The sequence below is a fragment of the Notechis scutatus genome, chromosome 1 (assembly GCF_049901735.1).
Source record: "Notechis scutatus isolate UNSWTSFEM ecotype Mainland chromosome 1, rNotScu1.2, whole genome shotgun sequence".
Classification (NCBI taxonomy): Eukaryota; Metazoa; Chordata; class Lepidosauria; order Squamata; family Elapidae; genus Notechis; species Notechis scutatus.
The window spans coordinates 214,855,838-214,869,122 of NC_142009.1; the positions used below are offsets into that span (position 1 = coordinate 214,855,838).

The following is a 13,285-nucleotide window of genomic DNA, read 5'->3' on the forward strand; positions in this document are numbered from 1 at the left end:
AACTATTGAACTTCAGAATTCCACACATGATAAAGTCCCACAAAGGCTACCAGATGGCGGCTGAAAAAATCCAGACAGTCACTAGTTTTCTGAATCTTTCTATTGTATTTTATCCTCTGGGACCTGCTGGATTTTTGCCAACCAGATATGGCAGCCCTGTGTAACCACCAACCACAACCAGAACTAGAGTAAACAGAGCCACTTCCAAAATCATATACAGTAAGCACAATGGTTTAGATAACATTCATATATCTTCCAATGAACGCTCCAATCCCCCTCAGAGAATCAAATCTTTTGGTGAGTAAACTATTTTGCATAAACTTTTTGGGAGTAAACAATGTCTGATTAACAGTGTAGCCAATCTTGGCCTGAGGCTTCTAACTTTTTACATTTGTGAAGAAAGCATGAATGCTTATTCCTGATGTTTTGTTAGAGAAGTATTGTAGAAAACCAGAGAGTGCCATCATTCAATAATGCAGAGGAAACTCTCACAGGACTGCCTGGAATTCAACCACTGCCTGCTTGTTTCTTCACTCTACCAATTCTAAGGAATATAACCTTAAACATCCATGCCATCTGTACAGTCCAATGTGAATGCCTAGTTTCCTTCTGTGTTATCTTTTAAAACTTTTATCTAAAAATTTTATCTAAAAACTTTTAGTTTTAACTTCTTTAACTTTTACCTGTGTAAGAACTGAGGATTTTAATGATTAAATCAGTCGTGTCTTCCTAAAGCCCCAAAGCTCCTTCTTTTTTCCTACATCTTGCTTAATGAAAAGTTCTAAAGAATTATATGGCTATAAACAAGGTATGCAAGGCATGTTTATTAATTTCTTATTCCTGATGCTTTCTTACCAATGGGCTTGATAAAAGTGATGACAGCAGCATTGCACTCAGGCACCATTTCCATATCAAAATCCTTGTCTTCTTCTGAGAGGCCGCTCACAGTCTCTACCAACAGAATGAGCATGCACTCAATTGTAGTCTCCGGCACATTCTCAAGAACCACTAGAGAAGATGATGGATCTTGACTCAGTTCCTGCTGGTATTTTTTGACATGAAGTGCAATTTTACTGATTTGGTGGCGATCTCTTTGTAAAACCTCTTGCGCATCTAGTTGAAGAGAAAGATAATTTTAAAAATCTAACATTCCACAAACTATAGAAAAACATCTAACCAAAGTCTTCCACTCCCCCAAAACATTTATGTGTGTGTGTGTGTAGGCAAAAGAAAGCTCAGGTTGGAAACATGCAGAAGAGGTCTTCATCCTGTAGTGGATAGACAATGGCTAAAATGATGAGTGAGTGAGTGAGTGAGTGAAAGTGAAAGAGGGAGAGGGAGAGAGGGAGGAGAATTGTCTTCATTGTTCGTTTGGGTTCACTTTGGTGATCAGATTTTAGGGAAGTTATGTACATTAAGACGACAGTACACTAAAGGAAGGTGTGAGGACAAAAATGTAGAAGCCCCTGCTACAGACAGCAATGTTTGCAGAATGCCAAACTGTAAATGGCCTCCACCTTGGGAGATGATCAAATCTTGTGGGAACTCAACATCTTCTTATGAACTTGCATATATAATAGGGGAAGTGAGATTTTGACTATTTTTTTAAGAACCCACACTTTGTTCCAAGATCAGAAAATGCACCTCCCCAAATACTTGTGACATGATCTTCACAGCAAGAGCAAGAAAAGTAGAAATAGCCCATCTTTTCAAAATGCAGTATCTCACAGATAAAAGCTGTTATAGAAACTACCTGCTTCATTTTCAAAGGTGACGATGAATTGTTGTCCATCTTTAATGCAGGACTTCACGGGCCCTCCGCCAGAATGTTTCTTATTCTCAAAGTATAGCTCCAAGAAGTCAATCTGAATTTCCCTGCCTGCATCTGCTGTTACTACAATGCTGAATCCCTCCTGGATGGCCATTTTTCCTGCCTCCTTTTCTGCGTAATCTGAAACATCATAGGAACTGTTGTTTATACCTACGCTATATAAAACGTAAACAAATACATTGTTTGATTTAGAAAGATCTTTCAGCAATGGTCACTTGGAGAAAAAGTTGCCCTGTTGGTGATGGAGATCTGGCATTTATTAAAAAGGGCATTGGTACTTACCTGACACGCCCATTCTCTTTGAGCTGTGAAGAGCATCCAGTAGTGGGAGGTGCTTCAGTCTCTGCGTCCATAGGCTGACTTATGAGGATTGAGGAACGCTCCTCCTCCTCCACGTGACTCCTCCATGCGTTCCCCAGTTTTGGCGAAGACGAGAGAAATAAGTGCTCTCATCCTCACAACCTAAAAAAATTTGTTGGCCGAAACAGGACCCCACCAGATGGAAAAAGGTGGGGCTGGATGCTCTTCACAGCTCAAAGAGAACGGGCGTGTCAGGTAAGTACCAACGCCCTTTCTCCTACGTGCTGTTCAGAGCATCCAGTAGTGGGACATACCAAAGCTTGGCCTGTCCTACGGGAGGGACTCCGTCTGGTCTGGAATCTCCTCCTGGTCCCTGTGAACCCGTTGCAGAACTCTTCTGCTGAAGGAGGCCTCCGCAGAGGCAAACACATCAATTTTATAATGTCTAATGAAGGGCGATGGGGAAGCCCAAGTCGCAGCCCGACAGATTTCAGTTATTGGTGCCTGTGTGGCCCAAGCTGCCGAAGTTGCTGCGCTCCTAGTTGAATGAGCTGTTATGCCCCTAGGCACCTGCAGGGATTGAGAATGATATGTTTTAGCTATTGCAGCGCGTATCCAACGGCCTATCGTAGATGGTGATACCTTGTAACCCTGAGTTTTGGGCTGAAAGGACACAAATAAGGCCTCCGATTTCCTGAAGGCCTCTGTACGCTTGATATAAATTCGCAGTGCATGCCTCACATCAAACCTATGCCATTGTCTTTCCTTCCCCTGTGATGGTCTGGGACAAAAGTTTGGAAGAATAAGCTCTTGTGCTTTATGGAAGGCCAAATTGACCTTGGGCATAAATGTGGGATTGGGATGAAGGACTCGATCAGCATGAAACACACAGAGATCTTGTCTGACAGACAAGGCTGCAATTTCCGATATGCGACAGGCAGAGGTGATCGCTACAAGGAAAACTACTTTGTATGTCAGGGATTGGAGGCTTGACGTTCTCAAAGGTTCGAAAGGTCCCTTAGTGAGAGCGACAAGGACCTTGTTAAGGTCCCAGGTGGGATAACGGTGCACCGCTGGAGGGCGTAAATTGGTGGCTCCTCTACGGAAGGACCTTATGCGTCGATGATGTGAGAAAGAACTGAGGCCCTCGCAAGTGATAACTGATGTCAAGGCCGCTACCTGCCTTTTTAACGTATTAGGTGACAGCCCCTTATCGAGTCCCTCCTGTAGGAACTCTAGAATCTGAGCGACAGATGGGGAGGCAGGATCAACCTGAAACTTACTACACCATTTGCAGAAAGTGGACCATGTGGCGTTATAAATGCGAATTGTTGAGGGGCGTCTGGCGGCTAGGATAGTGTTGATAACTCTGTTGGAGAGCTTCTCGCTCTTCAAGCCACTCCGCTCAACCTCCAGACGGTCAATTGTAACCATTGAGGGTCCGGATGTTGAAGAGGACCCTGAGTTAATGAGATTCTGTCTGGCAGGATTCTCCAGGGTGGAGCTACCGAGAGACTGCGGAGATCTGTGAACCATGGCCGTCTGGCCCAATAAGGCGCTACTAAAAGTAATTCCGCTCCCTCGTCTAGTAACTTCTGGATGACCCTTGAAACCAGTGGAAGTAGAGGGAATGCATACAGGAGCCCCGGGGGCCACTGGCAGCGGAGCGAGTTGAAATTCTCTGCCCCTTGGGATGGGTACCTGGAAAAGAATCTCGGGAGCTGAGTGTTGAGAGGGGAAGCGAATAGGTCCACCACCGGTTGACCAAATGTCTGTGCTACTTCTTGAAAAAGGGATGGGTGGAGGCGCCACTCCGATTGATCTATGGTGGCCCTGCTTAGCCAGTCTGCCTGTGTATTTGACAGGCCCGAAATGTGTTCTGCTTTGATGGAAAGTAGGTTGTTCTCCGCCCAGAGACACAGGCGCTCCGCTTCCTTCATTAGTTGTTTCGATTGTGTGCCCCCGTTTGTTTATGTGAGCCTTGGCTGTCACATTGTCTGTCAGAATCAGTATGTGCTGACCACGTACCTGGGGGAGGAAGTTGCGAAGGGCCAGGTGAACTGCGCGAAGTTCCAGCCAGTTTATTCTGCACGACTGTTCTATGTCGGACCATCTGCCTTGGGTTGTGAGCGACTGGACGTGAGCTCCCCATCCAAACAGACTGGCATCTGTGGTGATGGTGAGCCTTTGTGGCTCCTTGAAGAGACAGCCTTTGTTGATGACCGGTTTGGACCACCAGAGGAGAGACATGAGGACCTTGGGTGGGACCCTGTCTTTTTGTTTGGAGTTGCTTCGGCTGGATCACTGGTACGGTAGCAGGAACCACTGGAGGGATCTAGTGTGGAGGCGGGCCCAAGGGATAATAGAAATACATATCATTTTTCCCAACAATTTTGATAGATCCAATAAGGACGCCCTCTTAAGCGACCTGATTTCCTTAACTAATTTTTGAATGCTATTTAGTCTATCTGGTGACAGATAAACCTTGCCTTCCACCGTATCTATAATGACCCCTAAGTGAATTATTAGAGTCGATGGTGTTAATTGACTCTTCTTCCAATTTATTAGGAAGCCATGTTCTTGTAGGGTTGTTAATGTGGTCTGAGTGTCTATAACTGCTTGATGGGCGGAAGGAGATAAAATCAAAATATCGTCCAGGTAACACTGGAGGTGAATAGATATGTTCCTGAGATGGGCAGCTAGCGCTGCGAGGACCTTGGTGAAGGTCCTGGGGGCAGAGGCTAATCCAAATGGAAGGGCCACATATTCAAAATGGAGATTGTTGTAGCACAATCTCAGAAACTTATAATGGGAAGGCCGAATAGCAATATGCAAGTACGCCTCCGTCAAGTCTATGGACGTGAGCACATCCCCCTGTCTGATGCCCAGTAATATTGATTGGAGGGTGTGCATTTTAAATTTGTGATATACCAGGAAACGGTTGAGACGTTTCAAATCTAATATCGCTCTCCACCCCCCCGAATTCTTTGGCACAACGAAAAGGTGTGAATAAAACCCTTGCCCTCGTTGCTTGGAAGCTACTGGTTGGATGGCTCTTATGTCCAGATGATGTTGGATAGCGGAATCCATGAGATTACGCTTAATTGGATCTCTGGAAAGAGGGCATGACATGAAGTAATCTGGGGGAGTGGATTGAAACTCCACAGCAAGGCCAAATCTAACCGTGTCTCTGACCCAAGAGTCAGAGGTAGAGGAGTCCCATTGGTCCGCGAATAATTTAAGGCGTCCACCAATGGGAAATGGGTCCCGTGAGTTATCTTGGTTGCCGGAAGGGCCTGTTTCCTGCTCCCCGAAAGGCCCTTTTGGGTTGGCCACCCCTTCTACTCCTGTCCACTGAGTCGGACCTATCAGGTTGTTGTCCTGGTCTGAATGATAGGGGTCTCTGGTATCTGGGAGAGAAGGATCCCTGATAAAAAGGTTGAGAGGATCCCCTCCGAAAGGACTGGGGATTTCTGGGATATGATCTTCGGACAAGGGAGGGGAGGATTTTCTTCTTGATGCGGGTTTCAATTAGTAATGGATCTAGGGAAGGGCCAAACAGTCTGTCTCCCACAATGGGGGAGGAAGCCAGCTTGGCTTTGTGTTTAATGTCTGCTTGCCAGTGTCTTAGCCATAGCAAGCGATGCGCTGTGACATGGGATGTGATGGCCCTCGCTGAAAACTTGACTGCGTGGTAGGTGGCATCAGCTGAGAATTCAGCTGCAGCAGTGAGTTTGGCGATATCCTGGTGCGCCCTAATGTTGGAAGTAGGGATATGTTGCTTCAAGAGGCGAAGCCATCTAAGAGATGACCACATGAAGAAGGAGGCGGCCGTGGCTGATCTGATAGCCCATGTGTCAGATTGATGTGCTCTGCGCAGGGCTAGCTCGGCCCGTTTCTCCTCCAGCGTTAGAGCCTCCAGTGCATCACTGGGAATAGGGGAGGACGCTAATCCCACTATGGGTTCGTCTACCTCGGGGGTACTTAGTAATTTTGAAAATTCTGGGTCCAGGTTGAAATATTTCTTATCATAGCCAGTTGGGGATGTGTATACCGCTGCAGAGCCCCACTGCTTCTGCACCAGGTCGGAGAACATGGGTGGAACTGGGATCACCTCTGCCTCAACTATCGGTTGGTTGAAGATCAGGTCCTCTGGCCCCTCCCCTGAGGGGATAGATGTGTCAGATGGTGATTGCTTGTTTAGGCGTGCGATGTTCTTTGCCTTAAACAGTAGGGACTTGAAGAGCTGTGGCCTGAATAAGCCCGTAAAAACGGGCTGGTCAGGAATAAGCCCTTCATCCTCCGACATTTCCCCCTCTAAGGGGTCTGCCTCTGATGGGGGCTCACTATCCTGCAATGACCCCAATTCATACTCATCTGCTTGCATGATTTGATCCACTTCCTCCTCCTCCTCCTCACCATGAAAGGGGGTCTCCCCCTGTAAATATACCTGGTTCTGGTGCTGTTCCGCCCTGGGCAAGGACCTTAGTGATTGTGACTCTTGGTCAGTGACCACAGGGTAATGTGTGGGCATGGCTGCTTGTTGAAACCCCGCTGCGATCCCCTGACGGATAGCCAGCTCCATCCAGGCGCTCATCCCTTCTGGGACCTCCTCAATGAAAGTATCACCTTGACGGAGACCGGCGTCTGTTGGAATGAAAGTAGCTTCTGGGGCCCTTCTGGCCGGTGTCCCAGGAATTTGGATCTGTTGTCCTTGGGGGAGCAAGCTGCGCCTGGATGAGAGGGAGAGATCTAGGGGAGGAGGAGGGTGTGAGGAAGAAGCCGGACTGGAAGATGGGAAGGCCTGAGGCACAGTGTGTGCTTCCCTAGTGCGCTTGTCAATCTCCTTTTGTAAGGCCTTATGGCGCCTTAAAGCATCCCTTTCTGAGGCTTTAGAAGTCTCTTTAGCCTGCTTGCGTTTATGGTGAGTTTTGGCTTTTGCCTTCAAGGAAGGGGCCTGAGAGGTGTTACCATCTGCCATTTTGATTAAATTAGGATTGCAGCAATCTGGATATATAGATAAGGCGGTTGGCATGCCCAGGGTCCGATCTGAGTCAAGAACGGTTGCCCTGATAAAGTACTTATCGCCCCCCCCTTTTTTACTGGTGGCTGTGTGTGTGTGTGTGTGCGTGCGTGCGTGCGTGTAATATATATATATAGAGAGAGAGAGTCATATCTCAGTGATAATATTTTATTGGAATTAAAATATTATCCTGTCAAACAATGTATTATTATTGATTATTATACTTGTAATAATTATTATAATATTGTTACTACAATTGTGTTTATTATTGCTCCTATGAGCAGAAATATGTATATAAGTTCCAATATTACTGAAAAAGGGAATATTGAAACAACAACCAACAGTAATCTATAGACCAATTAGCCAAATTTTGAACGCCTAAGGCCCGGGTAGAATAGTATAAGGGCCTTCAGCAGCTTTCCTGCACAGGCGGGCACAGGCCTGGGTGCTTGCTGCTGCGCCGCTGAGGATTAAGCTGTGAGGGTTAAGCCAACAGTCTAAAGGGGAGTAAATAACCTCGAGTGCAATATAGCCAAAACGGGGTTAAAATCACTCTCAGAATCCAGGAAGGATCCTGCTGCTTCGAGTAGAAATACCTCACACAGCTCAGGGATGGAAGGGAAATAGGCGTGAAGCCACGAAGTGGCACTCAAAATGGCGTCCGCCAGCTAAGGATTCTTCGCGCGCTTCTCAGCGGCTGCTTCCCGCCTTGCCACGAAGTAAGGTTCGCAATTAAAGAAAACAGCAGGGAAAGGGGGGGATTTAACTCAAATTAGCTTCCCCACTAAAGAGAATGGCGTTCGGAGAGGGGGGGAAAGGCGACACGACTCGGCTGCGGTTTAAAACGATGAAATCAAGCCGCTGGCAAAGAAAATGAGCGAAAGGCAAAGAGGCAACCAAAACAGGTAAAGGTAAGACTTTTTGGCTGTGGGGGGGTGGTGCAGAGCAGCATCAAAGACCTCCCGCCGCCTTCCCTGGGGGCGCAAAGGGTGCTTCCCCCAAACAGCAACTCTCAGGGTAGGCAAGGACTGGAATGAAGGCTACAGACAAAAGGACCGGATTGCAATCAAACCTGTTGAAAACGAACAAAGATTCCTGTCTCGGCCAAGGAACGTCGAAAAGCACTGCCTGTCTCGCACGAGGCTGAGCAAAAACTGGGGAACACATGGAGGAGTCATGTGGAGGAGGAGAATCGTTCCTCAATTAAAGCTCAGCCTATGGATGCAGAGACTGAAGCACCTCCCACTACTGCATGCTCTGAACAGCTCATAGGAGAACCAGTGACTTAATACCATAGCTGTCTTTCATTTAAGGGATAATGACCATTAAGAAATACACTATAGCAGTGGTTAACCTTTTCGGCACTGAGTGCTGAAACGTGCGCCTGGTCTTCCGGTTTCTAATGCGCATGCATGCACGAAGATCAGCTGGTCGGCATGCATGTGTATGCGAAGACCAGCTGGCCAGCACAACGCCGGAATCCGGACGAGCAACAGGCAACGGCTGGCGTGCCTGGATTGATGGCTCCGCGTGCCACTTCCGACACACGTGGCATAGGTTTGCCATCACGGCACTATACCAAACCAGCATTTCATTAGCAAGTGAAACCACAATTCAGTAATATCACTTACCAAGTTGATGGATTTCTTTAGCTACGACAGGCCTCTAAAAGTAAGGCAACAAATAAAACCATTAGAAAGATGACATATCAATTTCCTGATAATATTGTTCCTCGAGCTGACTTTATTCTTAGCACTAACGGTAGTAAGTGGCCCAAGTACATACTTATAAAGGCTTGGCAATCATATTGCTACACTGAGACATAATGCAGTTTGTGTGATTTTAATTCAGATAGGGATGGGGGCCCAAATATTCTTGTAAGCCAATATAAGGCTTAGTGTTATTATTATTAAATTTTTATCTCCCCCCCCCCCGTGTATGTATGTCTATCAGTCTGCCTGTCTGTCTGTAAGCAGCTATCATCCCTAATACTTTTGCTTCCTATTCCCCCCCCCCCCACCCACAAAAAAAACCAACCACCCTGTGAAAGGAGTTAGACTGAGAGAGAGGGACTGGCTCAAAGCCACCCCACTGGCTTTCATGTCTAAGGTGGGGGTGGGATGGGGGTTAGAACTCAGTCTTTCCTGGTTTCTAGGCCAAGACTTGAACCACTACACCAAACTAGTTCTCTGTTATGTATATAAGGCTACTACGGTTAGTTCTACAAACCATCATTAATGGTATATATGAACCAGCACAGCCAATGTCTCTAAAACAAATGTGCATGGAAGACACAAAGCACTGATTGTATCTATCTTATTGGACTATACTAGCATAGTGCACATACTTACCTGGCTTGGATCTTGTTCTTCCAGAGGCATATTGTTATTAGGTGCTACTTCTACTGAAGGCAGTGAGACAGTTAGCTTCAAACGCTTCATTTCTGGCACACTGGGTTCATGGCTCTTAATACGAAGGACATTCTCTCTCACTGAAATGTAGAAAAGGATAGCTGTCATTTGACCTAGTTAATGTTATATAAAAAATGAGTATAAAATAAAAAATGGGGTATTGGTTGGAATCCAGGAACTGAAAGCAAGCTGGTTTACATCAGAGTTCAATCAGTTAGGAAATTGCCTGAGATTTTGCCTTTACACAAGGTTGAATACAGCTACTTTCTATTTCCAATCTGTGGAAGCAGATAAGACTACATTCTGAGAGAACTTTGGTTGTTTAAACATTTTCTAGTTAGAAGGAACAGAAAATATTTACAACTACACCAACGCACAAACGAATTCAAAATTCAATAATACTTCAGGATTACAGTTAACAACAGAATATTCTAGTATTAATATGTTTTCAATATACTGACGTAAGCAGGCAATCCCTATTTGAGATTATACTGTAGATGTGCTGTCCCAGCCAGTCTATGGGAGTTGGCTAGTTACTTAGGAATTGTGAGCTGTCCCCTTAAGGTCATCATGGTAAATGTAGTTAAAGGTATCCTGGGAAATGTAGTTCATGTCACGTGGCTACATCTGTAATCCTGATTGGTCACTAAATTGATCCTCGAGGGGATGAGGGAGGTTTCCTCCATTCTTGCCTGGACTCATGAACTGATAAGCAGCTTAATGCGACGAGATGGGTTAGGAAAATAACCATCTTTTACCTGCACTGCTGATATACAAAGGATTGGTCATTATAGAAGAGCTTCGTCACAAATGCGAGTTATGAAGATACCTGATGTACCAATAAATGTACTTTGTTATGGATGTTTTGTGGAATTATCTATCTGCATCTGTACAGCCACAAATCCACTTCTGTGCATGAGACAGGACCAGGAACTGAAAACAAGCTGGTTTACATCAGAGTTCAATCAGTTAGGAAATTCCCTGAGATTTTGCCTTTACACAACGTTGAATACAGCTACTTTCTATTTCCAATCTGTGGAAGCAGATAAGACTACATTCTGAGAGAACTTTGGTTGTTTAAACATTTTCTAGTTAGAAGGAACAGAAGATATTTACAACTACACCAACTCACAAACGAATTCAAAATTCAATAATACTTCAGGATTACAGTTAACAGAATATTCTAGTATTAATATGTTTTCAATATATTGAGTCACGTAAACAGGCAATCCCTATTTTAGATTATACTGTAAAATGTGCTGGAATAGCAGTAAAAGTAAACATTAGCAGACTAAATACAATTCCTGGAATTCAGTTTTAATGCATTAGCAGCAACCAAATACAAGGAAATAAAAGAAAGGGCCCAAAGTATATAAACATCATCAGCATTCAAGTTTACTGTATTTTGATCAACTACATTTTTACATTTACATTTATTTCTCTTTATTATTTTTACAAATAACTCAGGAAGGCAAACATAGCCAATACACCTTATTTTCCCCACAACAGCAACACTGTGAAGTGAGTTGAGCCGAGAGGAAGTAACTGGCCCAAAGTCCCCCAAGCTGGCTTTCATGGCTAAAGCAACACTTGAACTCAGTCTCCCACTTTCTAGCCTGGTGCCTGAACCAAATGCTCTTCGGACCACTATTATATCCTGGATTAAAGGGGTGGAGGAGGCATGTAACAAAGCTCAAGGTAAAGGTAAAAACTAAGTGTGCTTGGCCACGTTTAGAATCCGGTTTGGTGTCGTCTCCCTTGCTGTTTTGTCTATGGAGATTTTCAAGCCATCCTGGTCCGTGGTTGACCCAAAAGGTGCTTTTTTTTCAAGAGGCAATAGGATTTTCTTGTGTGTTTTTTTTCTTTGAACCTGAGAGCTGAAGAAGATTCTATAGGAAGAGAAGCGAAACGTCTTCAAAGAAAAACAAGAAAAGCCCAGTTGCGTCTTGGAAAAAGAAATAGCACCTTTGGGACTCCCGATATTCTTCCGAAAAGGCTCGTATCGTATATCTCTTCCCCGCCAGAAGCGACACCCAAACCTTCCACACCTACCCTCTTCCTTAGCGAAATACACCGTTATCTGCTCTTCTCTGTCGGGATCCACGAGGATCTTGCATTCCCCTCCTCCCGATCGCTTGGGGCTTTGGAAGTAACAAAGGAGCTTGTTCTTCAGAGGTTTGCTCAGGCTGCAGCCCCAGTTCCCCTTGACCACAAGCGGGAAGCGACAATCTGCCTCGCCCTCGGCCATCGCTCCTCTTGCTCCGACGTCGAGGCGGACTCTCGAGTTCCACTTTCGATTTCCTTTCTCCGCTCCAACTTGGCCGCGCCTCGCGAGAGGTTTACGCAACTTTTAGGCTTCCTCCAACCGAGCGCCCTCTAAAGCACGTTGAACTCCCCAACACCCATCCCTTCTCCAGCCAATGCCGCTGATGGGAGGTGTATTCCAGATCACGCGAGGGCCAGGATTGGTTGCCTACTCTTGTGGGGTACAACCGTGGGAGCGGAGTCCTGTTGACCCGTAATTCCAATATTCAATATTCCAATATTTGAGGAGCTGACACAGAGAGGAGGCGGGGGTGGTGGTGGTCCAACCTATTTTCCAAAGCACCCGAAGGCCAGACAAGGAATAATCCAGGGCTCTTCAAACTTGGCAACTTTAAGACTTGTGGACTTCAACTCCCAGAATTCCTCCTCCAGTCATGTTAGCTCAGGAATTCTGGGAGTTGAAGTCCACAAGTCTTAACCTTGCCAAGTTGATAAAACCATGAATTTAGGGCCTATCGGAAAAGCAAGAGGGTGGGGGCCAACCATAACTTCGGAGGGGGATTGCTGAGCCATAGAGAGGAGGCCACCACAGAGAAGGCCCTTAAATATGAAGCCAGCTTCTATATTTCTTAATCAGTGAAATTTGAGAAACAGTCTGATGCAGACTAAAAAAAAGCTGGGAGACCAGGAGACCTTGTCCTGTCCTTTCTAGGTGCAATGCCGGCTGGCTGACCCTTAGGCCAGCCACTTTCTCTCAGCCCCAGGAAGGAGGTAAGGGAAGCCAGAAAGATGGCTTGGTACAGGAACCCAAAGTGAAGAAACCAATTTTCATACAGAATCAAGGAAAGACAAAGCACAAACTCTTTTTATTTCTGTACAGAAGCAGAAGAGGACACCTCTGGGTTTCCCCTCCAAGGAGTGCACCAGAAATGGGACTCAGTTTCTGCAGTTGGAATTTGATCTCTATTTATTTATTTTTTAAATTTTAATTGTTTTTTTTTTGTATTATCTTTTTATCATTTTGTAAACTACCCAGAGTTGCTTCACCATGACATGGGTGGCATATAAATAATAATAAAATAAAATAAATTTAGTTGGATCTCCTTCTTCACTCAGGCTCTTCCTTGTCGTTTTGTATAGAATCAGAACTATTTTCTTTTGCTTGGAATGTTTGTTGTTATTGTATGACAGCCAAAATAAAGCAACATTCTTTCTCTCCCTATTAGTTTTCTTTCCACTGTTTATGCCCACTTTTCCTATCTCCCCCTTTATTCTTATCTATTCTATAGGGGTGCCAAAAGTCTTTTCTGCTGAAAGGAAACAATTTATGCAGTCCGAAGAAAAACCGGAGGTTCATCACAGAAATTGGGGAAAACTCTTTGTCTCTTTCCTAAAGATTCCGACATAAATGACTTTAAACAAAGTAGAACACTTTATTTATTAGAAAAATAATGA

The 13,285-nt window shown here is 45.1% G+C and overlaps 1 protein-coding gene across 1 annotated transcript in view; it reads right to left on the minus strand.

Annotated features, from left to right (window-relative positions):
• PARP14 (poly(ADP-ribose) polymerase family member 14) overlaps positions 1–12,232 on the minus strand; it is a 45,626-nt gene extending 33,394 nt beyond the window's left edge. The window contains exons 1-5 of the mRNA XM_026665425.2: positions 11,618–12,232; positions 9,506–9,645; positions 8,786–8,819; positions 1,754–1,951; positions 856–1,113 (exon numbers count right to left, since the gene is read on the minus strand). Coding sequence (XP_026521210.2) covers positions 856–1,113; positions 1,754–1,951; positions 8,786–8,819; positions 9,506–9,645; positions 11,618–11,813 — 826 coding nt within the window. The 5' untranslated portion in view covers positions 11,814–12,232. The remainder of the gene's footprint in view (positions 1–855; positions 1,114–1,753; positions 1,952–8,785; positions 8,820–9,505; positions 9,646–11,617) is intronic.
• Positions 12,233–13,285: the final 1,053 nt, after the last annotated feature.